General features: G+C 35.5%; 1 protein-coding gene across 5 annotated transcripts in view; it reads right to left on the minus strand.

Annotated features, from left to right (window-relative positions):
- The window catches only part of TBC1D5 (TBC1 domain family member 5), a 318,604-nt gene that overhangs the window by 105,181 nt on the left and 191,843 nt on the right, over positions 1-21,580 (minus strand). For all 5 annotated transcript variants that reach the window (XM_032183435.1, XM_032183438.1, XM_032183436.1 and 2 more), the window contains one exon: positions 17,050-17,222. In XM_032183435.1, the coding sequence (XP_032039326.1) occupies positions 17,050-17,222 (173 nt within the window). The remainder of the gene's footprint in view (positions 1-17,049; positions 17,223-21,580) is intronic.

Genomic DNA, 21,580 nt, shown 5'->3' on the forward strand with positions numbered 1-21,580 from the left:
GAATTCAGAAATATGTCTTAAACACATTGCAGCACTCAACAAGAGATAAAAAGTAAGATTTATTTTCTTAGACAACAATCAGTGTATAAAAGCTACATAATGCAAAATGTAATACAATACACAAAATAAACAGACATACAAAAGCCCCACTGTGATTTGCCTGCATGTTCTCCAAGCTTTTTTTTATATGCTAACTCAGAACAGTAATTACAGATCTTGCAAGTTGAATTCTGTTTTCCAGAACTGTGAGTTGTACGTAAAACATGCCTTTTCATCGAAACAATTACCATTAATCAAAACAGTGAAAGCTAATACCACTCAAGTCCAACCTACTGCTGTGCCCAGCAATATATCAAACTGTCTGTTGTCAAACACACTGAACAAACTTAAACAGTCTGTTTTCACTACAAATAAGAGAAAACATGCTTGCTAAGTATTTTTAGTCAAATTGCAACCTCAGTAATCCATTCTGTCACTGGATTTTAATTTGAAGTAGTCAGTCACAGTCTCGGACAAATCCATATTTGAGTACAGAGAGGTACCACTGAGACTAACAAATGAGATACCTACGAATGATTAGTATAACCTCTAATTTGTTAAAGGATTTATATCCATGTACTCAAGTTCATTCCTTTTCTCTATCTACTTTCAGCTATGAGATTTTGAAGCTAAAGGAAAAGAAGGAAAATTAAAACTGTATAGTACTTTTAAATGTACTGTCCTAGGAATGCTTACACCTCTAACAAGTTTAATAACACTGCATTTTCTTCCACTTTTGTAACTGTTTGAACTATTACTAGCATTTACTTCTCTTCATCACAATGAAGCTGCTACATTAAAATTTGTTTATACCTTAACAAAAGCCTATCTCCAGCAAGTCAAATTGATACTAAACACATATTTCATCCACTGTGCCATATGATAAATAGTCAACAAAAATAGATATACTTACACTTCTTATTGCACCTCCCCTGCCCTACCTAAGAGTCATAACTATTTGCTTAATAAAGAAATACGGCATTTGGTATCTGACAGAAAAGCCTGTTTACCAGTGAAGTCAGTCTTTTTTGCAATCAGTAATCAATGCAGGAACTGAAGTTTTATACAAAAGAAGAGATACAGAAGGACAGGAATATCGGAGTTTAACAAACAGATCAGGCCTTTATTACCAGCAAGCTCCATTATGGATTTGTGAGCTTTGTAAGCCAAGCTCCCCCAAGTGTAATTAAATTTTTATTTATAATGTGTTTGTGACTGTTAACTTCGTGTTGCCTCTGCTTGCCCCCCCCCCCCCCCCCCCCCAACCAAATGCGAAATAGTATTCCGCATTTACTGCTGCAGAGAGCAGCACTTTATTTAGTTGCTGAATACATCTCTAGCCTTATAGGAGATGAGAAGTACAAATAAACATATTGTGTATTATTTATACACAAACACCCGTGTATTTAAGCACAGATATATATACATATACACTCCTGCATACAGACGCTCTAAACCAAAACTGAGGACAAAAGAAGTACATGTCAGTTAAAATTGAACACATGTGAGCAAGCATCACTTTTTTCTACCTACAGCACACTATTTATCGCATATTTATATTGCAGAGACAGGAAAGCTTCAGTAAGACGGGGCGATGCAGCACTGCAGAGCACATTTTATGCTTCAAGCAATGTTTGAGATTAGTGTAAACGTATCAGGAAAAGGTTCTAACCTCCAACAAAGCCATCATCTACTCTTTATTTTTTTGTTCATTTACAAAGAGGACTTCATGAAAAAGCCCTCTGACTCCAAGAATGTAATTTAAATTTTTTTGTATTAACTCTATTCACTTCTTTATTCAGGTATTACCCTCTGGTACCAGTACTTATGAAAAAAAAAAAAAAAAAAAAAAAGCTTAATATAAGTAACCACAGGAGGATCCCTTCTCCCCTTGAAAAACTGCAAATAAAGATGTCAGCTATTGAGTATATTTGTGGCGTCTCCAGCAGCTGCTGTTAAATACCAGCTGGTCTAGCTGATTAAAATTACCTCCGAGTTGGTATTATAAAGATGCCTGGGCAGCGTTGCTGTATTAATGGATTATTGAGTGAGCGATGAAAACCTTGGCCAGCTGATGCGTTTTATTACAGATAGGCTTTATGATGTGTAATCACTGTAATTTTTATAACTGGAGGAAACAGGGAAAAAAAAGAAGAACCTTCTTTCCCCCCCCCTTACACACACCAAAATCAGATTTTTTTTTTTTTAAGCAGTCTGTTACTTAGGAGTTAGCTAAACAAATTTTTTTTTTTTTTTTCCATAGTATGTGAATATGTAAGACTTCAACCACACCTACACAAAGAATGAGGTAGTCTATGTTTAAGGCTAGTATTTACCTATTTAACGTACACACATCTATGTTTCGGTTTGCACATTGGGCACTTATTTCACCCTTTGACTACCACGCAAGTACTGCAACTGGCCACATGACATAAACCCTCCTGCATTATTTAATCACCGAACTACACTGAAAACACAACTTAAATTTCCAGATTCAGCAATTCCAGCAGTGAGCCTTCCTGGGCTCTCCTCTCTATCTCATCTCTTCCTCATTCTCTTCCCTTCCTTGCCCCAAACCTTCACTCATTGTGTGTCTAACAGTCTCTAAACATTTTTTTTCGCTCTTACTAACTATGCATTTAACACGCTGTCTTGATTTCTGATGTTAGCTCGATTTGCTCCCAAACTTACATGATTTTCATAATAAGCACAGTAACTGTTACCAGCTTTTGAGATTTAAGAAAAAATAATCAAATGAATGGGCACTTCGAAGATTCAGGGATATCCATGACACATTTATTGCAGATGACCTCTCTTGTGAAGTGATTCAGCAACCAAGCCAAAGTTACCTTTGTCTGGAAGCCATTTGCGGAAAGCACCTCAGACATACACCTTGGACATACTACAAAAGGAAACTAATGATATCTGAGACTAAAACCAAAGTAAAATATATCTTAAATTTTCTTCATCTGTAACCTTAACTTTAACCTCTTAAATCTCTCCTAAGGAAATGTGGCACTGCTCTTCTTTTTCCAGGCTTGATAATTAACTCCCCTACACAGTTCAGAAAAAAATTCTCTACAATGTTCAAAAACACAAACAAGTTAAAAAATCTTACAGGACCCTATAAAATATTACTGGGTATAACTCCAGTTCCTAAAATACACAGAGATTATTTTTTGGGAGTTGTTACCACTTCATATACATTTATCTGCAAGCTTCATATACATTTATCTGCAACCTCTCTGGAGATTTTTTTTACTTGGGTTGGTGGAGTTTATGCAAAATACTGCTGACAGATAATTTAAAATATTTTCTAGAAGAAAGGGCTGCTCTAAACTTAGCATTAAATAAATTAAAAGACAATTTAGATCAAAGAAAACATCAAAAAATAGATCAGGTAATTCAATCTACAAGGTTGGAAAGGCAAGGATTTTACAATGGAAAAACTTTGTGTTTCTAAATACAGTACCCCAAAATCCAAACATGGAATCATAGAATGACAGAATCATTTAGATTTGGGAAAGACCTCTAAGATCATCAAGTCCAACCATTAACCTAGCTTTGCCAAGTCTACCACTAAACCATGTCCCTAAGCATACTGCACAAGGGACCTGACTGTGTAATATAAATCTCCGATGAATCAATCACCTGGCAGTTCTGAAACACTTCTGTACTGCTGTAACCAGAAGCTTATTTGATGCTAGTTGTCTTTAAAAAGCAGAAGAGCATATTTTCTCAGCAGATGTGCTGGGAATAAACAGGGACCTCTTCACTCCTAACTTCACCATTTTCTTTCTGCAGAACATTTGAGCTTGGGTAAGTGAAATGGGCACAACCACAGAGACAGGTCATGAAAGGATGTGTAAGGTGGAACTATACCAAGCAGCAAAGCTGTACAGACATCTCCCTGCAGCATGTAGTGGTAGTTGTAACAATCATAAATATCTAAACTTATAGGCATGCCAAGTACAGATGGCACAAGCCACAGTTGGTTGCTCACAGGCACCTAGTATGCCATCATTCTATGTGTGGAATCCACGTGAGTCTTGCAGTCAATAAGCTCTTTTGGGAGGGAGATGCATTTTCATATTTGTTTCATATTTGTGGAAGGGTTTTAGAAAAAAAATAAAAATCTGGTTTGGTAAAAAGCTCATAGATCCTGTTTTCTTCCCTCCTGTAAATTGTTTGAGCTGGAGTCACACGCGGACCAGCAGATACTAGCAGGCATTTTTACTGATAAGTATATAGTTATCGTGTCATAAAACAGCCAAAGCTTTCTCTAAGTAGATATTCCATCCACATATGGGATAAATACGATGAGCAAACCAGGTGACTTTTATCCCTATTGCCAGAGTCAAGCATTTTTCAGTGAAAAAAAAATCCATTTTGAAACGACTGTGTAACTGTGTCCCAACTTCCTACTTTTTCTGCACTACATACAGTATTTTAACAACATCTCCCTTTCAGTGACCATTTCCTGATTGAAACGAGCTGGTAAACTGGAAGGGCTGCCATTTGTACCCCCTGGTTGGACGTAGCCCAGTCCATGTGCCGTGTGGTATTTCCTAGGCACCTGCTGGCAGGCTGGGTCACCACCGTGGTATGGCATGGCTTCATGTAGGGCCTACGGAGGCACAGTGGCCTACGTTCAAATTACCCCCCTTAAAAACTTGCCAGAAAAAGGAAAGATGACTTGTGAGGGAAGGTCTCAATCCCCATAAAACTCCCAGGTGTAGCAGGATTGGGAAGTCTCATCGTACTTAGAAGCAATGGGTTGTGTTGGTTGAAATTGTGGGGTTATGAATGTGGCCGCTGAAAATCAGTCCTGGATTTTGCCACTGCTTTAGTTGCAAAAGAAGCTTGTGTAAGAGATATTTGAAAAGTGGAGGTGCTTTTCAAAACCAATTTCTTATCAATTTTCTGAAAAACAAATGTTAATACGTTCAGCACCCTAGACTACCTTTACATCCCATGCAACTTTCTCCATTACACTTCTCCTTTGCTTAGTGCCAGCTGCTAGAGAAATCCAGTGTTGGGATTTCAGGCCTGAGAATGTGTTGTTGTTTGGGGTTAAAAAAAAAAAAAGAAGCAAACAAACTTCCTTTTGTTAAAATATATCTGAATTATATTAACGAACTGAACTTTGTCATTGTTTTTTTTTTTTTTTTTTAAACTTACACCTTGGCCAAGGATGACATTTACAAGAGCTTTCATAGCATTTTCCTATTTTCACTGGTAGCTGTTTTTCCTTTTTTCTGAACTGTTTAACTCAGGCAGCATATCTTTCGTGCATTCACTGAATTTCCATCATAACCCTTCTATTTGAGCAACCATACCAGGGATAAGTAACAAACCTATTCAGAACCCTGGACAGGTGTGAATTTTTGTGCCTATTTCGCTGCTGAGGAAAATTTTACATACAGCCCAGAGAAGTCTCTCTCTTGGATCTAACTGTGAGTGAGCCAAGCAGTACTGAAGAACAGTGTTACTACCTATTTGGAAAAACATCTCATTGAAGCTGAAGACTTATTTATAGTTGAGATATAGTGCAAACATGAAATATTTCAAGTTTCCCCCAGAAGGACTTCTTTTATGAAGATTTAAATCTATGTCACGCATGGGAATTTACACAAAGATAGCCAACTGGAAGCACTGAAGAAGTAAATTATTTCATCCAAGAAGAAAAAAATTAAAGGAACGCAATTCTCTAAATGCCAAAATTATTACAATATGCTAAACAAATATCTTTGCACTTGTATTAAATACATATACATTGATATGCTCTGAATTAATGGTCAATTTAACATGCACGCTAAATTTTACGCAAAACAAGATTCTTAATTCACTTGGGTTAATAAACATAAAATTCTGATAATTACAGATACAATAATGTCATATGAGCACTTTAAACATATGCTGTGGGAATTAAATCCTGGCTATTCCTGCCCACTGAGGACCAGTTTTTAATCTTCGATGCATGATATGTAGTAATGGATTTTACGAGTTGACTTTTTTAAATTTGATGATCAGGTTAATGAAATTTATAATGATATTTTTCACACCAAGTTCAAAATAGTAGTTAACTCCTTGGCAGAGGAATTCAGATTGGACATGTAATGGATGTACCAGCAACTGCTGGTGTGAAAGGATTAATCATCATTTTAGACTTTTATTAAATTAGATAAAATGGGATAGGCATGAATCAGAATATATAACAATTAATCACTGGACTTTATTGAGTCTTTTAAAAATCTTATTTGCTCTTGAGTTGATAACTAATCTAGGCCATTCTGTACCAGTTTGACAAACTCTCCAGATAATGATTGTGACTAGAACATTAATAACATCATCAATGTACAACAAAGTATTTATTCTCCATGCAAATAGTTTTTTTTGGAGGATTTTTGGAAGCTAAAGCAAACACCCCCGTCTTGGTCACTCCAAAACCTTACACTTCAACTCCTTTCCTATTTAAATCTTTCCCTCTTATATATTGCTTATGTTTTTAAATTTAGGTAATGGATACACTAATCCAGCTCATCAAAGTTTTTGGTATATCCAACTAGAAATTTAATGTAAATTGTTACAGCTATACACACTGGAATTGCTAGCAAATAAAAATTACTAAACTTTTGAAGTTTATTTATTGATCACCGAGAACCACCCCAGTTAAATTACCATAAACCTCAACATCGCAACAACTACTAATCCAGCTAATAGGAATTAAGGGACATGGAAGATACATAATAAGCAACTGGGGGATATGGAATTTATCCCATGAGTGTAGTAAAGAGCTCATAATTTAAGAGTGCCAAAACCCAAGTGCATCATGAAGGCCTTTCCTCACAAGTGACATTAATTGCATATCCCACAGATGCTTATTACATATTCTATTTATACCTCCAAGAAGAAAAATATTCGTTTAAAGTTTAAAGGTTTAGTATTGCTTAAACACAATGTAACACAGCTGTCTCATGATGTCACAGGGAATATCAAAGACTGCAGCACAGAGTCATAATGTAAAAAGTAGTTTAGACAGAAGATAAATCAGAAGATGTATTTCAGTTGTAAAGTCCCAGAGCTCAGATGTACAGTATAGCAGAATGTATACTAAGTATTTTGGATATGTGATTACACTATAAAAAAGGTTTTTCTGATTACAGGTATTGAAATAAGAAAATGGAAAAATAAATGTTTCAATTGTTTTACATATTTTTTTCAATATATGTAACGTTTCACACTACTAATATCATATATGGAATTGCTAAGATCACAGATGTTATTATCTTTTCTACTGTTCAGTCTATACAAATATAAATGTGACATCACTAATGTTTCTAGGTATAGAGTAAATATATTGCAATGTTGCAAACTCTGTGGAAATTATTTATTTTCTTCTATTGTCTGATTACTCTTGTGATTTCACTCACAGATAGGTAAGACAACCGGCAAAGGTGTTTCAGTCAAGTTGTCCTGTACTTCCACTTCACTGTATGTGCGTTATTGACACCTGATATTGCATGTCATACCCACATGTACTTGGTTAGGGGAAATGGAATAAACCAGAAGGCCTAAGCTTAAAATCTAACAGCTCACACAGCATTTACTGATGTAAGTTGTAAACAGTTAAGGACTGTGGTTATACGTTGTCTGAAATTTTGATTTGAGCACTGTTAAAATATTTAATAACATACAACATATTACATTTTCTCTGCTGCTACATGTGGTTATGTGTACAGATTTATCCAAGGTATCAAAATGTTTTTGCAAACCTCTCAACTTTTGCTAATTAAAAACTGGTAGCATTATTTTTAGGAGTAACAGTGAGCAGAAACAGGGTGGGATTTCACCATATCATCCATTCTATTCTATTCTATTCTATTCTATTCTATTCTATTCTATTCTATTCTATTCTATTCAAATTAAAGAACAGCACATATGAAAATAAATCTCTTCTAGTCCTTTCTTTCAATATCAAGAACAACAATTATCTTGCTCGTGTGGCATTCAAAGATCACTGTATTGGACACTCCAGATTTCAAGAATAAAAATATTTATCCAAAGCTAACGAGAGAAAGCATGCTAACATGGTCCCAGTTTCATAAAAGGTGATGAGAAGTAAAGAAAAAACAGATAAAAATTATAGATGCCAATGTAAGGCCTATAAAAAGAAACAGTCTCTTCTGTACTTCCCAAGCTGATGTTGCTAATTTCCTGGTGATGCTGTTTGCTCCTCTGAAATCTGGGAAGAATTAGCCTACTGTTGTCAATACACGTCAATACATTCAATACTGAATAACAAGGCCTAGGTGTGAATAACAAGGCCTATACTGCCTTCTTTCCTTATAAACAGCATTCTCTAGAAATTTGAGGAAGTTATCATCAGCAGTCAATAAAAAGCTGCAAACAGCATGTTAAGAGTATTTTCAGAGAAACAAAATAGAAAAGCAACACCACTGACTTTTAGTAAAAATTCAAGAGTGAGTCATTCATTGATTTCAAAATGTGTTTGAAATCAGCTCCTACTCTTGCCAGTTTTTGTTATTTTTCACTAAGCAATTTTATTTTGCAGTGTTGTGCACAGATTTTCTCTTCCTGCCATAAATTGTGGAGCCTTCAAGCTAAGTTATATAACTTAACCCTTTAGGGCCTCATGCCTACATTCAGTATGTGGTGTGATGAAATACTCTGATTATTTTTATAGTGTTAGTTTGCCAACATAACACTATTTTTAGAAACATTTATCAAACATCATTTTTCACTCTCTACCTAAAGACTGTGAATTCATATAACTGCAAAAGTTACACAAAATCATGCAACCTAATTAACAGCACTGCTTCAGAAAAACCTATTCCTGTGATCTGTGTTAATGGATTTTATTCTTTGGATATGGCTGGCCTGCTTTAATATTTCATAGGATACTTTTAAAAATTCTTGCTCAAAAACACATTTTTGAGCCAGAAAAGATGCTCAAGGCATGCAGTTATTTGGAGCAATTATTTTATTTATTTTTTTATTGCTGAAGCTTCCTCAGCTAATGCATATGTTGGAAAGAGGTTCACAAGGTCATGGAGAACTATTATTGAGCTTGCCCTTTTTAGAAGTTAGGACAGTCTGTGGTGTTATTTTCAGAGCAGGACCTTTTTGTACTGCATACACTTTCAACACTGACATCTATTTATCCAAGTCTAGAACTCCCAGTAAAACAACTATGTTAGAGAAGACTCAAAATATATAAACCATGTTATATATATATACATATATACATATATATATGAAATATATAAACCATGTCTGTAGAATCCCTCCCTTCCATTTTTTTTTTTTTAAACTAAAATCCCTCACCTCAGTCTGTAGCATTTAGTTAGACTGGAGAGAGAGTGAGAGAGAGAGCACTGTCCATAGAGATAGAAATCACTGAGGCAGACTGACTTGTCTAGCTGGCAAACTTATTTTTGTGGGGACAATGCACAGAAGGGAAACCATCTTCTTAATGCTGACCTTGAACAGCTTCCCTCCCTCCCCCCCATCCCCTGAGGTTATCTCCATTCAAGAAAGCAACCAGAGTCTTCTAGAGAAAATGCAGACTAGCTATTATCCAGAAAATTATTATTTCATTACATTTTGACAACATTTTAATTGGGAATGAATTGTGCTTTCAGAATATAATTTTCTTCTAAAACTAAGGCCTCAGATGAAAATGACCTAGAAGATCTTGATTACTAACATGTCCTCCTAGGCCAAGGGAGACAGCGTGAAGACCATGCTATCCCTGAAGTTGACATCCTGCTTCCTAAAGGATGTCAATTATTGTTTTTTTGTTCTTTTTTTTTTTTTTTTTTCAAATGCAATTCCCTGTCATTCCCCTCCCTAGTCTTCCATGAAAATTCAAAATGGCTTAGTTTATTCTGACATGGAAGAACACCAAAGTATTAAAAATGTTGACTTTTAAAATGAAATCTAACTCCTGTGCTTCCAACAGGTCTTGGTTGTGCATTTAAGTATTTCATTCTCAGTTGTTTAAAGATCTGGATTAAAATTCCTCTTATCTGCACCAACCAGTTGATCCCAGCTGTGCTTAAAGAACACAGTATAATTTTTAGTTTTACAATTTAGTCACCATATTGTGTTTAGGATGTCTTGCCATTACTCTTGCTGAAGCTTTTCTCTGTATTCTAGTAGAAGCTCCTCTTTGTGCGGATATTTTTTATGTGCACTTGGACAAACATAAGAACCAAAAGATTTTCAGTGACCTTCTGTCTGTATTAGTCTTTAGTTTATCAAGACTCTTGGGCATTAGCCTTTATTTTAAGGACTGATGATAGGATGATCTTCCCCTCTGGTACAGTGCACATGGTTCTATTCATTACTTTATTATCAGCTCTAATAGTACGTCTTCTCAAAAAAATAAAGGGTATACTAGTAACATATGCATGCATGCCTGTACTGACTTGAATCAGACCAGGTAAGAATAAGCAGTGAGGTCGAAGCACTGGTTGACCAAACCATGAATTAGCCACAGACTGGATTCTATGGGAAATGCGTTGATTGCTAGCAAATGCTTAAGTTCAAGCTGCTGTATTTTCCCTACTAACATTAGATTAACTTGGACATGTTAGCACAATATAATTTTTTTTTGGCATATGCTGAGGTAATTGTTTCCTGCAACAGATACTTAGCCTATGTTCTGCTACATTTTCTGTACCCATTTGTAACACCAGTTTTCTAAACTAGGATTTGTGTCCTTGAAAGAAACAAAATGATGCACTAAATTAAACTGCACTGGTTAGCTGGAGAGCTAGTGTGATTAAGTATAAAGAAAGCAAAGAGAAGTCCATACACAATATATGGCACCTTAAATTCCTTGCTGGAGTAGAACTTCTCTGTTCATTGTTCAGCTTTTGTAGCTATTAACTAAAAAAAAAGACTGACTTTCAAACACCTGTATTTATTCCTACTGAATTCATCACAGGTTTCAGAACATACTTATTCTATTCAAAGCCACTGGTATCTAAGCCTACTTATGTTTAATGAAACCAGATTTTTTAAGGGTGTGTGACAAAAGCAAAAATGGAAGCTTTCTTGTTTGTTTCCTTCCCCATAAAAGATAATTCCCCATGCTTCATATGGGAAGCACATCACCTGCATCAAGGAACAACATAATGACAAATCTGCATTCCATTCTCACAGCCATCCAGTACTACTCATTATCTTCTCAGCACATAATTATGTGGCAGGAGAGTAAAACTCAGATGAACACTTTTGACACCTCAGCCAATTCTTCATTGTGTTTATAGTGGGCTTTCACATTATGTATATGTCCAAATCTTAAGTCTTAAGTAAGTCTAAAATACTGTTTGTGAGAGTGGAGAAAAAGGATGTAATTGAGAAGTTCATCATACTGCAATGTTCAATATAATATACAGTAAGAATGGATAAGGCAAGTGGCAAATAATTATAACAAAAATTCAATCAACAACCGGAAAGCTTTCTGGAGGAACTCAACAATAAGCATCAGATAGCTACCATGTAAGAAAACAAAAGGTGGGTACCTCATTTTAAAATAAAAGAAAAGCAGCTTCTACAGGTAAGTAGCTTTGCTTGCTTCCTCAAAGTGAGATATCTACCCTGATGCTTCAAGAATTGTCCACGTTTACTTGCACAGAACAATCCCTTTGAGTCAGTAAACCATTGCAATTCAACAGATACATCAACAATAGTTGAGGCAACTCCTCTCTCCATCAAAATATATTTCTACATTAGATTCAGAATTGTTTTCCGCTGTCACTTTGCTTTTAACTTCCAGTTTTCTTCTTATAGTACTTATTTCACTATACAAGACTAAACTGATAAAGTATTCAGATGTCTCACTCAGTTCCCAAAAACTTCATCCAAAATGCCAGTAGCCTGTATCTCCTTTTCATTTGTGGGAGTAACAGAGGATTGTAACCTTTCTTAGAAAGGCCTGTGTATCTGGCATTAAATCCTTGCAAGTATTCTAATGATAGACAGGCTAGGACTTGCATAGCATTAAATCTTTTTTGTACATAATGCTTTAAGTCAAACAGAAAATAAATTCATGACGACTTACCGTTTGCTTAGTCTTAGCCACTGATAGATACTAAAATATTTATTTATTTTAATAGCAAAGCCAGATTTTGGTGGTTCCCCTACTATATGCACAATAGATCAAAGTTGCTTACACTATAATTGTTGTCCAATTAAGTGATGTCATTGGATTAAAAATTAGAGAGGAATTGTAATAAACCTAGGCATCTGGGATGATCTGCAGAGCTTTTTTTTTTTTTTTTTTTTTTTTCTCTCCTTAGCAAGACTGATAATCTAACTGATCTACTTTTTTTTTTTCTGGTGATCATGAATATTTCTCCTTATTCTGATGATTGGTGGGATTTTTTTTTTTTTTTTTTTTCTGGATACGATGTATATGATTTATGTTCCTTTTCTGCATTGGTGAAATCCTTTACATCCTCCCTCCAGAGACCAATATGGTTACAGAAAAGAATACTGCCTGGTACCATAATGGCATGGGAGAGAAACTAAAACAGGTGGGCGCCCCACAGCAGTGCTCATAGCAAAGCAACTAAGAATAGTAATAGTGGAGCAGCACATCTGCTGTTGACTTTGCTGTAACATAACCTTTCTAATGCTAGCTTCAAATGTACTTTGTGACTTGCTTTGTATCCTTCTCTTCATTTTTTCTCCCCTTTTCTTCCTGAAGTATAATTGTGGTACCAGCCTAAAGGGCTGGATCTGAATCTCCAAGCACAGCACCCAGTATGTCCATCTGACTGATCATCAGAAAGCAGAGTGGCAGTGGGAGGCAAAGTCACTAGCTTTGAATGTTGTAAGAAGGCCTTTTTTGTACAGAGATTAAGCTATCATGAAATATTTACGCTCACTTCTGCAAGTGCTTTATTGTCTGTTGGATATGTACTTAGAAAGAATTTGCTTAACCAATATAATATCAGCATATAATCTGCCATCAGCCTTATGATGCAGAAGCTAGTGAGTTTATGCCACCAGTTAATTTTTGTTCTTAAATAAAGCTTTTTATACTTATGCCTTGTCATTAGCATTGTGTGCATTATTTCTTTACAACCACATCATATTTACATGATCCGGCTGTACTTATTGCATGCAGTTCTGTGAGAATTTCATTTGATGTAATATGGATATAATCCACTTGGAAACCCTCAGTACATAAAATAAAGCAGTTATAATGATATTATGAGGGACTCTCCCAATTGATTAAACTTTTAAGTGAAATCTAACATAAATCCTCTACTAAAAATTATTGTAAGATGAAGAAAAAGTCTTAAAATACAGATATCTGAAGACTTTCTTTAATCCTTGTCCTGTTTCAAGCTGGGAACGTGACCTGCTTAATTTGTCACTGCAACCAGTGGTCACTGCAGAAACTGCAGAATAGTTTTGCAATAATTATTTTGTACTTTGACATGAATTAGATGTAAGGGTCAAAGAAATTAACACTAGAATACCATTTCATCTAGCACATTAATCTTTTTTAACTCATCTGATTTTATAATTAAACTGAATATTCAATCTGTCAACCCTTCAGAGTATCTAATCTTTTTGTGCAATTTTAGCATTTTTTGTTTTTATTTAGGGAGAAGTTTATTATCAGGAAGCATGTCACTGAGCTGTTAATGTAATCAATTCAATTTTACTTTCAAACCATTCTTGTACTTTACTTCACAAAGTAGAAAATTAGATATGATTAGATAATTATTATAGTTTGGTTAGACTGTGTGCAATTTGCAGTGCTACCAGGAACGTTAAACAATGTTATTCTGCAAAACACTATCTTAGGGTCTAAAAACAAACCAGAGACATGGCAAATAAAGAAGGCTAAAGAATGGTACGACAAAAGCCTTTATCTCCGTATTGCTGGTTCCATTTTGGCCGATATTAATAGCAGCTGAAAAATTATCACTGGGGTATGCAGTGGCTGACTGCAAGTGAATGAATCTGGGGTCTCACAAAATTTCCAGTTGCAAAAATTCTAGCGTTAAGGCTACTGCATGTAACAAGAATTTGCATCACCAGAGAACGAAAGTATGGCACAGCCAGGACACTAGTGTACCTTAGTAGATCTAACTGGGGTTCTCTTTTTGCTCAGCAAGGAAATGAGGGAAGCCAGGTAATGTGGAGCCTGCTGTACTCTAGAAGATAAAGCAACCCACTCCCTGAGCTATAACTTCACAAAACAGAAAGTACCAGAGAATAAGTTTTCTTTTAAATCACAGGTTACAGAGGAATAGCATCTGAGAAACACCACACTGAGTATACTTTCCCACAAAAATGGTGTTACACTTTCACACCAATGGACAGCAATGATATTTAATGAGTTATACCACAAGTATGGTAATGCCTGTTAAAGTTGCTCTTGTAAGCCTGTAAACATAACTTCGTGAAAATTTTGTGACCATTTCTGAACATGGAATTGTACAACAGACTAGGATACATGCTGTCCCAGTCTATTGTTTGGAAAAAAAAAAAAAAAACAAAAAAAGAAAGACTACTTGTAAACATTAAAGGTTGAAATCAACAGTTTGAAAATACAAAGAGTAAACAAGAATTGTTTCTATCTTTCCACAAAAGGTTATAAACAGATGCAAAGTATGAAATACTACATTTTTAAGTACACTGCAAAAATTGCTCAGGCTAGGGAAGACTACCAGTACATACAAGTCTTTTGTGTTGGTACTTTTCTCCAGCAGCTCCATTATATCTTTTGAAGGAAGTTCCTAGTCTTCCTTCTACTATGCGTGTATTTTTTGACTGATACGTATCACTCAAATGATTCACATACAAATTTTTACTGTTGCCAAATTCAACAAACGTCAGGAAAATAATATATTTCAACAAAAACTTACATAAATTCTGAATTTGGGTTATACTGAGCAATTATTAATAATCTATTATGTTTAAGAAATGCTGTTTCTAGTTCAAGAAATGTTAAATACAGGAAAAGATCCAGCATCTGAGTCTGTCAAGCTGGTTCACTAATGGAAGTTGTTATTCTGAAGAATTCAGACATCATTAAATGTGAGAATAATACAACAGTCATGTTCCTTTCTCCTTTTTTTTTCCTGTTCTCTATATTAAATCAGAAGTCGGAGAATGATATGACCTCACTTGCAGCCTACTTTCCTCTTTTGCCAAAGCAGACTTGTTCTTTATAATAATATCCACTTCTGAGAATCTGTCTTTAAAATATTCTGATGGTTTTTCCTTTTTTAATTTTGATATATCACTTTACAGTCTAACAGCTCCCTGTTAGTAAGGTTTTCTTGATAGTCAGCTTGAAGATCTTTCTCATAATTCATTCCTTTAACTGTAAATTTCTTTATTCAGATTCAATTCTATTTATGCCGCACCAGACTGCACTGTTCCTCTGCTATTATAATGCCATGTTTTGAGCTAAAGTCTAATTTTTTTCTTTCAATTATTTCTGTTACTGAAAGGCAAAATCTTAAACTGAAGTGAATACCTACAATACAAATTACTTTTGCCCCAGAATATGTTTGCAAATCTCTGAGGTTTATCTTATTTTCTGTATGTTTTCATAAGTCTTCAGAAAATAGAAGCACTGTCTTTGTGTTTTCCTTGGTGTTTACACCACCTACGTATTCATTGCCACTCCTGAAATTTATTAGCAATGCCTGCTTTCTCTTCTAGACTACAGAAGATATAAAGAAAACTCACTACTCCACATTATGCAAAAAATACTGCAATAAGACTGTTTGTCCTCTTCATACTTTAATACCTTGAGTTTCCTTAGTTTATTCTTCTGCTGCCTGTAGACCATTCCTACCAAAACTATTGAAGTTTTCAAGTATTATGTTTCTCTTCCTATGCTCCTTTTAAGCTTGGGACTACTATTTAGCCTCAGTTTGACCCTTTTCTTGAGGGCGGTACTGTATCTCAGCATTTTTCCAGTTTACGGTAACATCAAATTAGACTTTACTTGCAAGTATTGCATTTATGGCCTGACATTTAGACAGTCTCATTTTCCCTTCTTTTTCACGTTTTCAATTGAGTTGTTAAATATAATTCACAATTACATATGGCAATTCAAACCTACAAATGAAACATTTTTTGTGATTTAAAGCAAAGTCAATGTTAATTTTAAATCACTGCAAAAAGTTAGAAAAAGTACAAGTCTCATTTTTCTGCAACTGTAAATACAGCTTGCTCCTTAGGAATGATAAAAATGAATCAACTGTCTAGAATTCCAGACTATGAAGGCAAAATTATTTCTCAAAATCATAGGCAATTCACAAGTCCTCGTGATTCTTACAATTTGCATGCTCTGTATTGACCCAAATTGAATATAGGAGCCATAAATAGTTTGCATACAATGCTGTGAAAACATTTGTGGACAAAGACACCTCCAAAGTCGCACCTGACCTAAAAATCCCCCACAGAATGGGGACACATAATACAAAGCTACCTGAATGGATGTGAGTCACTTTAACAAAACAAGGACTACCTGAGCTGACTCCACATACAGAAACTTTATTATCACCATGCCATAACTTTCAACATGTCCTACCACGCCTATATTGCCAGTATCCAAACCTCTATTATTGGAATAGAGAAAAGTTCACTGATAGCAATTCACCAATTCAGGTGACAAAATTAAGCAAACAAACCATTCAGCCATTAAGCTTTCCCTCTTCCCCTTCAGTATGTACTGATGTCCCACCACTGCACTGGGAATCTCTGTCAAGCTCTCTAATATATAGCTGAATGCACTTTATCTGCATTAGGAATGTCTCTGTCACAAATACAACAGTGTGGTTTCATTTACTGTAATGTAAGTGGAGTAAGGTCTAAGAGAAAAACAGTACTTCTTTTTACTGCCATTCCTCTAATCTTAAATTTCAGGACTAAAATGTCCTCAAACAATGAAATAAATCTAGAAGGAATTAAATTAAATAATGCACTGTAAGCACTTACAGTCCATAAATCTGTGGAGCAATTTCCAGTCGGTTCAGATGCATGTACAGCTCAATATCATGTTTCTTCAGCAGCTGATCCTGAATTTGGTTTACTTTAGTTACAATAGCAATAGATGGGCCTAAGTCTTGTGGCCTTGCAAATGGCATAGGTGTAATCATCACATCTTTCTCCTGCAGACACAGAAAAGAGGAAAAGAAAAAACAACATCCTTTATTATTTAATTACATGAAAGAAATTTATTGTCTTACTATCACTGGCTTTCAAATAAACACAAAAACACCAACAGCCTTTTTTTTTTTTTTTTTTTTTTCTCCAGCAGAAGAGTAATTTCAAGTATCTCCTTCTGGGGCACCTGTTGTGGGATTCCCGTTCCTGGGTGTTCCATGGTTTACTCCCTCCTTCTCCAAGTCCAATTCACGTACCTGCTTTACTTTTCACACTTTGACAAAGTGATGACAGCTTTATTTTATTTTTGTACTTGTCAGTCCAGAGAAATGCATATGAATGGTAACACTGGAGAGAATATATACCCTTAGAGGACAATAAATTGCATACCAAATAGAAAATAACTATTTTTTGAACAACACTTTCTCAACAGGCTTCTCTTGCTCAGAAAATCAAGTGGCTCAAAATCCACACAACTTTAATAAAGCATCGGAAAACCTTTAAAACCAAAGAAAAGTGCGATGAACCTCAGGACTAGGATGCAGCTGGCTGGACTGAATGGTTGTGCTAACTATGTCATGATCTGTAACATGACACACACAGGTGAAAACAGAGGAAGAAAACTACTATATTAGCATACTTGAATGTGATGTGACTTTAAATTTGTTCTTTTTGCAAAAGAGTGAATTGTTACTGAAAAGAAGTGGAAAGCTAGAAAGAAATGCAGCAAATAATTAATTATACTAAACAGGAAATTTGTAAAAATGAGGGCGAGGAATAAAAACAAACAAATCAGGCCTAACAAGAGAAAGACAGGGGAAAGGCAAATGGAGAATTAACCTGTCCAGAACGATGCTGAAGTTACAGAAGAGGAACATTTGAAACAGTTTGAAGAGAGATTTCGCTAGGACTTCTTTCAATTTCTCATCTTGACTCTCAGATCTGAAAGCCTCGCTTTAAAAAAATAGTTATTATTTTTCTATACTGTTGCTTAGTATATTGATTGAGAATCATTATTAAGGTCAAAGTGTTAATACTTTCAAAAGACTTCATTACTTCTAAAATTGCTGAAAGACATTCACTTGTGAAGAGTGCATAATTTCCAGCACTCAATAACAAATAAAGTATTTTTTGTTGTACGAACTATTCCCAAGGTTATTTCTTGTAGCTATAGACCCTCTTCAGTCCCATTCTCTATCATAATTTTAAGAGGAAGAGATGTAACCATACTTAACCATTATTTCTAACACTGTTTAATATTCAAAAGGGCAGTGAACATTTAATAATTTCTACCCAAATTCAATAAAAATAGTTTTTTGTTAATCTGTCTGAAATATTTTTTCTTAATTATTCCATTCTGCACTGCAAAAAATATTGTATGGTGCTGAGCAGTTAAATGTTTTTATTTAAGGATCTGATAAATTATATCTTGAAATCTGTGTAACTGTTGCTTTGCTATGTCAACTTCAGCAAAGGGACTGATCTGTCTATTACAGTACAGTGGTTTTTGCCATGCTGCTGTGGTAGCAAAAGATACTCAATTCAGATGATCTAGCAAATCACTTGACCAAAATTCCTTCACAGACTATCAAATAAACCTCATTAAAATGGCATAGTTTCATTCAAAAAAAAACCTCTTCTGTTCTGCCAAACAGAAATTTAAAATAAAACACCTAGCATCTTAGGGGCTATGATGAAGTACTGCCTATTAGTTAAATACTGAAATTCTTTATAGCTGCAGTTGAGAAAGGATGTTTCTCCTCCTTTTTATTATTTATTTTTTAATTAAGTAAACAGTTGTTTTTCAGTTTTTAATTATAAGCAGAGAAGAATACACAGACTGAAGAGTTCTATGATGGAAAGCATGATAATAGCTACGTAGAACATGTGAATCACGGGTTGTATGTAAAGAAAGCATTTTTTGTAATGTAAAGAATAAGCATTTGAAGAAATACTGAAAGAATGGCCTTCATGAAAGAGCCACTTTATTCAAATAAAACAGATTAATCAAATTTAGCATTCAAGGCAAAAAACATGCAGAGAAAGTAAATGCAAGTCTGCTGTGATGTTAATTAAATCAAATGCATCTCTGAGTCTGAAAAGAGGACTTCTATTCCCTTTTCTAAGAAGAGAGAAAAGTAAGAGTGTTGACTCTGATGCAAGATCATCAGAAGCTAGTGGTTCTAGCCACTAAAAGGAAGGGCTCACCAGAGCAAATGGAGATAAACCATCTCTTGCTTAGAGATGGTTAACAAGCTGCAGAAACCTTGAATTTTCTGCAACGTCAACAAATAATTTAGGTGTCCCATACCTCCCCTTTCACCCCCAAAATGTAAAGAATAAATATGCCAAATAATTTGAAGTAAAACCACTTAGATTTTCCATCAGATTTGAAAGAGGAAAGAAAAGAAAGTGTTTTTGTTTTGTTTTCCAAGCAGTGCTACAGGCTGGGAGATGAGTGGTTAGAAAGCTGCCTGGCAGAGAAGGACCTGGGAGTACTGGTTGATAGTTGGCTGAATATGAGCCAGCAGTGTGCTCAGGTGGCCAAGAAGGCCAACAGCATCCTGGCTTGCATAAGAAACTGTGTGGCCAGCAGGGCTAGGGAAGTGATTGTCCCCCTGTACTCAGCTCTGGGGAGGCCAAACCTTGAGTTCTGTGTTCAGTTTTGGCCCCTTTTAGGGACCAAAAAAAAAAAAAAAAAAAAAAAAGGATTGGTTGCCCAGAGAAGCTGTGGATGCCCCATTCTAGGAGGTGTTCAAGGCCAGGCTGGATGGGGCTTTGGGCAACCTGGTCTGGTGAGAGGTGTCCCTGCCCATGCCAGGAGATTGGAACTAGGTGGTCTTTAAGGTCCTTTCCAACCCGAACCATTCTGATTCTAGGATGGACAGCTTATGTCATCTTTCCAATAACACACCTACAAGAAATTAGCCAGCATGGGAGGTGAGTAAAGGTCCACAGACAATTTGAGAGCCCATGGGAAGTAGGTAGGGGCAGAAAAATTTCCTTATTCCACACTTAAATGCCCTCTATGTTCATTATTTGAAGTAATACATTAGAAACAAGTTACTGAATTCTTTTCTGCTTCTCTATTGTATGACTATTTGTTATTATTATTTCATACCCATTTCAGTGTTTTCTTGGTCACATGCCAGAATGTGGAGAAAAAAGAAAGGAATCCACTAAGTATGTCTAATCTTCTACAAGAAAAGCACTCCTAAGTTATAACATTGCCTTAATGTTAAATGCCAGTCTACAGCAACCTTTTGCAGAAACACACCCATTTATCTTTGAAACTAATCATAAAAACCTGTTACTGTATGAATTCACAGTCTGTGCATGCTCTGTCAGTTGGCACACATCTGCAATGTGTACATTATTCAGGTTTATTCTAGTTGAGTTTAACTTCAGCTTGACCATGCATAAGTCTGATGACTCAAGAGAACTGTATTTTTAAAATTTTCTTGATTATAGGCATAAGACCTTATATAGAAATCTCAACATTAGAATCTTTCAACCTGTATGAGCTTGTAACATGACAAGACTCGGTAGTCACCCAGACTAGTCTTTACACCATTAGTTGTCTGTAGGTTTATAGTCATCTTTACAAAATTAAAAGACAGTCTTACACACTGGTTTAAGTGTGAAAGGATTCTGATTATGAAGACCAACACATGCCTCATGATTTGGTGCACACCATGAAGAAGTTTGGTGAATAACTAGAGAGCATATGATATGTCTGCTGTCTCTTCTCAAGCAATTTGGTTGAGAAAATGACGATACATTTAATCAGTTGAAATTGCTCCAAATAATATCATCAAACTGGTATGAAAGGAACAGCCCAAACACAAAGATGGTCAAATGAACTAATAGAATTAAGCTGTCAAAATGTTTACCTAGAAATGATTCACAGTGTCTCTGCCTAAAGCACAGAAGCTAAGTGGACAACATGATACTGTGCCCATGCCTATCCTCACTACATATTGACTTGCCACATGGGACGAAACACCTGTTTTCTTTTTGTGAGCTTCTTAGTCTTGGCAAACATTTCATGAGTGTATGGGCTTAGCCATCCACTGTTACCATGAAATATAAATGATAGACCCCGAAGGGATGTGGTTCGCAGTAAGGAAAAGAAGCACAGCTCAGAGATTTGTTATACTATTTGAAGGAGAGCACCAGTTTCACCTGTAAGAACAATTTAAATATTTATTACCAGTGGAACAGAGCTGAATATTTTAGATCAAGTATTAGTAACAAAATCACCAAATCCTGCCACACAACATTACTGAACACAACATGAATTGGAATGGCTGGTATTTGATACTAATACAACTTATATATTCATGCATTTAGGAAACAAATG

Source organism: Aythya fuligula, chromosome 2, assembly GCF_009819795.1.
Source record: "Aythya fuligula isolate bAytFul2 chromosome 2, bAytFul2.pri, whole genome shotgun sequence".
NCBI classification, from domain to species: domain Eukaryota; kingdom Metazoa; phylum Chordata; class Aves; order Anseriformes; family Anatidae; genus Aythya; species Aythya fuligula.